Source organism: Pygoscelis adeliae, unplaced genomic scaffold, assembly GCF_000699105.1.
Source record: "Pygoscelis adeliae isolate BGI_AS28 unplaced genomic scaffold, ASM69910v1 Scaffold42, whole genome shotgun sequence".
NCBI classification, from domain to species: domain Eukaryota; kingdom Metazoa; phylum Chordata; class Aves; order Sphenisciformes; family Spheniscidae; genus Pygoscelis; species Pygoscelis adeliae.
Genome location: NW_008824283.1, coordinates 8,491,079 through 8,498,195, shown reverse-complemented (window position 1 = coordinate 8,498,195; position 7,117 = coordinate 8,491,079). Strand labels below are relative to the sequence as shown.

Genomic DNA, 7,117 nt, shown 5'->3' with positions numbered 1-7,117 from the left:
GCAGGGAGAGCAGCAGCTCCCCCCTCCCCGCTGCCGTCTCCCCTCTTCCAAGTGTGTCACACCCACCCGAGCGGCTGAAGAGACGCTTGTAGCGGGTTCACGTTGGTATTGAAATCGATGCTTTTCAACCGCCGGGAGCCAAAGGGAAGTCCTGGGGAACTTAGCAGATGCCAAAAACGTGTGACAAGCAATAGCAATATGTAGGTTTCTAACCCTTTTGAAAGAAATACTCTGTTTCAGTAGCTTATTCAATGTTTGCACTGGGTATTTTCTTCAGTAACAGCTTATGCAGCAATCGGTTGTTCAGAACTGAAGAACAGCATAGGTGAGCCAGAGTGGATCCAAAACAGGTTTCGGTCCCTCTCTTCCCTCTTCCTCCTCATGCCTTCGCTGCTGTGCTTACTCCTCATGGGAAGCGACTGCAGAGTGGTATGGAGGGAGAGAGGGGAGAAACTCCACTACCACACGGAAGCTGTATTTAAAATACAGCGACTATTTAAATTTGACAAGAAAATCCTTAGCCGTTAAATTTTACCAACGTCTTCTGAGGGATTTCTGCTGATATTTTCAGCACATGACTTGGGAAAATTAATTCTTTAGGGGTTAGAATATTACTGGGGGCTGTTTTCATTATGCCTTTCTCAGTTACCAGGAAATACATCAGAATAATGTGAGGTTGCTTGAAGCCCAACCGTGGAGCCTAAGGTATTCTCGAAACCAGAAATCCATAGTTACCTATTTCAAATATTGCAGGAAGAATTAACAGGATTGAAATCCCTTAGCTGATTAAAAAAAAAAATAAAAAGATATGTTATGGAAAGAAAGAAGGAAAAAAAAGTTCAAATCTTGATGTTGTCCCTGATAACTACAACAGGAAAAAAAAAAAGGTATTTTTTCCATTTCTGCTCCCTAGAGACCTGGGGTAGGTGTTCTCATTGTGAAATGTCTGCCTCACCTGTGACTTATTGCATTCCAAAGAGGGTGGAATTCAAAGCCCTGGTCCTGGATGGTTTCATACAGTAGATGGTGGTGCTTCTGCTGGTTTTTGAGCCTGGCTGAGGAGTTTGCAAAGCTCTTAATGGTCCATCAGAAATGTAACAGTTTGCTGACCCCGACAACTTACTTGAGGATAAATTTGAGATTCTTCACTCTGAGAACGTAAAGCTACAGCCTTAAAGATGCACCACGTTACCTTTTTCTTTTAAAGAGACAAGCATTTTGACGTGGGTTTGATTTCTTGTTTTCCACAGCAACTTTTTGATACAAGGCCTTTGAAATGTTGGGGTGAGAGCATAAAAAATGGTTGAAGTAGACGAAGATTTATTAAGATGTGTAGTTCGTTGTATTGATCTGTGGTTTAGCACTTCATCTTTCCAATTCTTTGGATGTCAAAATACAAATACAGCATGGGTTTTGTGTCTATTGTATTATTCTCAAGACATGATTTTTCTTTTAATTGTGATTTTGTTTGTGGGGTCAGAATATCTATACAGAGCCACATAGTGATTTACCCAGTGAGAAGAGGATTTTTCATGTACGATTACCTCCTCCTTATTTGTGCATTTATGAATCCTTCTTTCAGAAAGTCTTATATAGCTGCTACTGCTGCTCAAATTGCCATGGTTTTTAAAGAGAATAATGCTTATTGATAGTTCCCACATGCACTGGCAGGCACATCTAAAACCTGTACTTTTGTGTTCACAGCTTGCATAATATAAAATTTAGAGATCGCTTGTCAAACTAAGTGTCAGCTGAGTTTCCTAGGAAACTCACTGAAGATATTTATAAAACTACAGATCAGCTTAATAATAGATATAATAATGTCAGTAGCTCGTGATTGGTTTTTTTTTTAACTTTATCAGTCCATTTTTCTTTGCTTTAATTTGTTGGCAAACCAAACCACTGCATTTCCAAACAGAGCAGTGAAGACCTTCCTTCCAATATCTTGCCTAATTTATTTAAAAAAAAAAAAAAGCAGTTTGTGCTGTTCCATGTAAGGAAGTGTAAAACATCCTACCATAAAATTAAGAAGAACCTAAATGTCGTACTAGTTACCAGACAGAATCCTTTATAAATAAAACCACAATTGTGAAGTAGAAATATAAATATTATATCATATGTTATAGTTTTATTGACAGTTGAGTCGAATGCGTGAGTTTAAAGTTCGTTGCACATGCATGCAAAGCAGTTACTGCAGAATTAACATAAACCCTGAGTATGGGTTTCTATAGAAGCTGCATAAATAGAAGACCTGTCAGTATTGTAAAAAGGCATCATTCTGTGAAAATAATTTTATCCCTGAGCTGAAAAAAACAGGATCTAAAAAGAGAGAATAAGTGATACTGGTGTCCATTTTTATTCATTTTTCTGCTATTGTGTTTTCCTCACACTGATTCTTTGAGTGGAGACATGAGCGTTGCCACAGTTGGGAGGTACTTTCATACTTCAAGCACTTTAAACGGAAATTTTGGTCATGTAAATTTAAAATTTGCCAGTGGGTGTATATATATGTATATGTATAAAAGAATGTATATTATGCCAGAACATAATTATTAGAGGAATTTAGGATTAGTAGAAATTAACGTTCTTTAGAAAGCAATTTAGAAAACTGATTCCAGTTTTCCCATTTTAATACAGTAATGAGAATGAAGTTAGCGTATTTAGTAATGAGGCAGTACTGACTCCTTATCTGGAATCCATTACTTGTACCTACTGTGTACATTTGCCTGTCAGAGCTATTTTTTTAAACTGTGCTAATTAGCCAGGTAAGGAGCTTATATGAAGGATATTCAAGAACTGAATTTCTTTCGAAAAAGTAAGAGTATAGCTTTTTATGTTTCAGTGTCTAGAAATCTCAGTGCACATTTAATGTAGTTGCAAAAGAAATCCTAGGAAGCCTGTCCATCACACACTGAAAAGGTTAATTTTCTGTAAAGCTACAAAATTTAGCCAAATCCTGATGGTAGTTGCGTGTTGATTTATGGGATGCTAGTGATATCATTGCAGCTTGATACAGCGGGGTGGCAGGTAAAAACTTGCAAATCATTGCATTTGTTTTAATATAGATCGCATGTGGACAGCGACCTTAGAAGCACAAAACATTACAGCTGCTATGTCGAGTGATATTTTTTAGGCGCGTCATATTTGTCAGAGCTCACTCCCTCTTAACTGCGGTGTTGCAGTTTAGGGTATTTGAAATGGATCCTTTTATCGGGAGGAGGCTGACGATTTCTAAATGGAAGACGATTCGGGCTGATACATAGGACATCTAATTAGGAGACTTATCTCATTCCCAGCCCTGCCATGGATTATTTGTAGTGTAACTCTGCGTTACTCACTCCTCTGTTCCTTAACATAATTTGCCTGTTTGGGAAATGCAAATGCTAACAACCTTCCTGAAGTGCTTGTTGTATAGGTGGGAGAGATGTGAATTGGTACTAAATACCATGTTTAATCATTTCGGATAAATTCTGCCAACATGACCTTGGTATTGGGGAGGCAAGATGTATCGTCTCTGATTTATACATCAACTCCAGAAGGAATGCTTCTGCAAGAAGCAATTCACGCTGTCTTGTGAGGTTTGTGACGGAGTCGTATTAGTGCACGAATGCTCGCTTCTGTCTACGCTTTTAACCAGAGCCTGTTCTGTGTCAGCCATAGTTGAGGAGCGTTTTCTCCCCTGACTTCTGTTGCATTTATCGATCCTGAGCTGTGCAAGCGATTGCGCTGCCCACAGCAGTTTGCTAGCTCTCCCTCAGGCTCCTGCCCATTTTCTGCAGCCTTGTTTAACCTGCTGGTGTTGCCACCTTACTGCGCTCAGAGACCTGGATTTACCCCTCTCCTAACCTTTTACCCTGATGAAAAGAGGCTGTTTCCGGGCCCATTGGATCAAACTATTAAGAAACTGGAAAGAAGACTTTGAAACAAACTTGGAAATACAGAAGTGCTGCCTGAACAGCCGTATTAAGGAAAATTACTCTGTGTTTAGGAAGAGATTCAGCTTGGAAGCATTTTTGGTTTGGGCTTCTTTTGCCTTCTTTTTTCATCTCGTGTGCTGCAAGCATAAGATGAGAGTTTTGTTAATGATAGGTGCGCCAGTTAAAAATACATCACTCTGCTCCGGTGTCTGCATTAACTGCAGGGGGTAACTGAAGTTAAACTTTGCTTAATCAGTATTCTTAAGGTGATGAAAATCATCTGACCAAAGGGTTCCGCCTGAATACAGCTGCTTTCTCATGGTGACTGTAGCTGACTATGAAGACATACTTTTATATCTTTATATAAGTTTATGGTGGCTTTTGGCAGGGGAGGAGGTTTTGTTAAAAGAGGATTTTTCTTTAGAGTTTGTTCAGTATAGTTTTGTTATCAGGCACCCATCGTGTTGTGCTTTTTTAAACAATATGCTTAGCCATCACACCTTGATCATCCAGAAAGAAAAGCTGGGTATTCTAGCTGTGGATACTGCATTTTGTTTCCTTGCTATAACAATGGAGGTTCAAAAAGGAAAAATAGAATAAGTAAATATATATGCAGCGTATTTTCTTTTCCTTTCAGTTTGTATCCATGGGAAAGTGCTATGAGATTTTAGGGGGTGTATTTTTTCAACTGGTCAGTGTGTGTGACCCCTGCGTTAACAGTGAGTCACATTGTAAGTCAAGAGTTCACTGTTTTTTTTGTCTTTCCCACTGCAATTAAGTAGATGCCACATGCACACCCAAGTAAAATCGGGAAAAACTTGCCAGTTGATAAAGAAATCTTGATAATATTGTAGCAGGATGAGTCAGCCAGTGGGATATTCACTGCCAAATACCAAATAACAATGCAGAAATTCAAGAAAGCTTCTAAGTCATACGGGCAGTCTGGGGAAAATGAGCCAGCTGGGCTCACACAAAATCTAAGAAATGGGTGAAAGTGGGAGAGGAGAACCTGCCTATTTTAGCTATACATATAAAATCACATTTTTATGTCCTTAATACTGCTATTCTAGCATGTTCTAGGAAAGAATTAAAGCTTGAAAAGATTTCTTAAATAATTGGAGAATGTGGTTCTCCCCTTTTTTTCTGGTTCCCTTTTCTCTTGCCCTTCCCTGCAGTTGTAAGTTTTTGTTTCACCTTATGCATCTCACTGAGTTTTGGCAACATAGTCAGACTGGTTAACCTCCGCTTCATGTCAGTTTTGCTTTTCACTTCTTATGCTTTAGTTGCAGTGTTCCAGGGCAGCATGTCACTCCAAAGCTGTTTGTATATATTAACAAGCATTTCTGCTAACATTACTGCGACTGTAATTAACATAACATTATGCTAGATTAGCATTGTGCTAAATAAAGGCAACCCTTCACCCCAATTTCTTTTTTAAACGCCAAAATCTTTTTTACATCTAGACAGCCATATAATGTTATGACACATGATTAGTCTTAGTATTTTTTGGTGGACCTCACAAAATTATAACCTTTAACTGCATTTGGACCGCTTGTGGGTACTGCATAACGGTAAGTGTAGAAGTGCTGTATTGAAACAAAGTCTGGGTAAAAAGTTATTTGGCTCAGAAAATGTAACCTCCATCCATGTAAGTAAATCATCGGGCTCATACCTTTACCATTGGACTTGTGTTTTACTTTGCAGCGAGAGTCTAAACCAGAAGAGGTAGTGAAAAGTGTTATACTAGACAGTATTTTACATATCTTAGTGCATGTTTATTTTTCTTCTAGCTTTTTAGAAAGAATTGACAGCGTCAGCATGGATGACTACACACCCACAGATCAGGTTAGTATAACTAATGGGGTAGGGTCTGAACCAAGACGCCCTTTCTTATGAATTCTTTATGTAATTTATTTTAGTCCCAACAGCAGCTGAAATAGGGCATACCACATAGTATCAAAATACAGTCTAGCAGTTTAAGTAATGGATATTAAAGAAGAAGAGGCTTTTTGGTGGTGCGAGCTTGTCTTTTACTGTTATTATATATAGGTGGGTGATTCCTGTAATATGTCTGTTATTTCTTCTTGCTTTCTACTCTGTGTCCTACAAACAAAGTGAAGGGAGCAGGAAACATAAACGTAAAAGCCTACGGTTTCCCTCACCAGCCTTCGCTACACAGAAGCAGAATTTTGTTTCAATGGTGGAGGTGATGGAAACCCAGAGGGAGGCTTCCCATGTCCATCAGACAGGTCCTTCAGAGGCAGAAGCCTGCAGTGGATCTAGTGTCCAAATTCAGGGGAGAGCACCAGCGGCAGCAGCAGCCCTTGCGGACTTCTCTGCTGGCGTGCAGACACCTTCCTTCCAGCCTGTGCCCATCTCCCATGGGCAGGATAGTTTCTATTTGATCCTTATTTGCAGGACAGTACACGTTTTTCCCAGATGTCATGATAGAGTGCTCTAATGACAAAAGCATTCAGGAAAGTTACAGCTGAAGTGGTGCAGCCTTGAAATAAGAAGGGGCTTCACCATGGTGCACGGCTTCGGCTGCCTTCCCTGAGCTCAGGCTGTGTGGTTTCCTTGGGCAGGATGTCTCTTCGGCAAACTTACTCTGAGGTTGTTATTTTTCAGTGCTGGTATCCCACTGTCATCTAGTAGTCTCAGCCAAGACTGTGGGCCACGTCATAAACTGCAAATACAGGTGGCAGAAGAGAATCCCTGCACTGGATAATTCAGTCTAACCGTGCAAGGTGTATAACGGGCGGATGCCCTTAAAAAAATACAATTGCCAAATCTCATTGTGCAATCAGAGACTGAAATTCAGAGAAATGAAGTGACTTGCCAGAGATCCCACAAGGAAGTATGCGGAGCAGAGCCTGTTCCTTCAGACCTAGTTCAGGTCTATAATCACAAGCCTGTCCAATTACTCTGACCATATCCTGGAATGGAAGGCAGTAAAAAGCAGTATGCGGTGTATTATTAGGTGAAACTTGTATAGTCGATCCAATATAGGATCAATTATTAAAGCCCTCAAGACATTTTCAGACCCAAGCAGTAGCAATGGGATTTACTCCATCTAGACCTCACGGTCTGATTTTAGCATCAATACCACTCAGCTGGAGAGAGAAGTCAATGAAGCAAAGCCTCATTTTTGCTTTCATTATTTATGTTAGTGTTGGCCTGTTTGTTCCTGAGGCCTTTCC

General features: G+C 39.8%; 1 protein-coding gene across 1 annotated transcript in view; it reads left to right on the top strand.

The window, feature by feature from the left end:
* The window catches only part of GNAL (guanine nucleotide binding protein (G protein), alpha activating activity polypeptide, olfactory type), a 128,538-nt gene that overhangs the window by 107,674 nt on the left and 13,747 nt on the right, over positions 1 to 7,117 (top strand). The window contains exon 6 of the mRNA XM_009318532.1: positions 5,708 to 5,762. Coding sequence (XP_009316807.1) covers positions 5,708 to 5,762 — 55 coding nt within the window. The remainder of the gene's footprint in view (positions 1 to 5,707; positions 5,763 to 7,117) is intronic.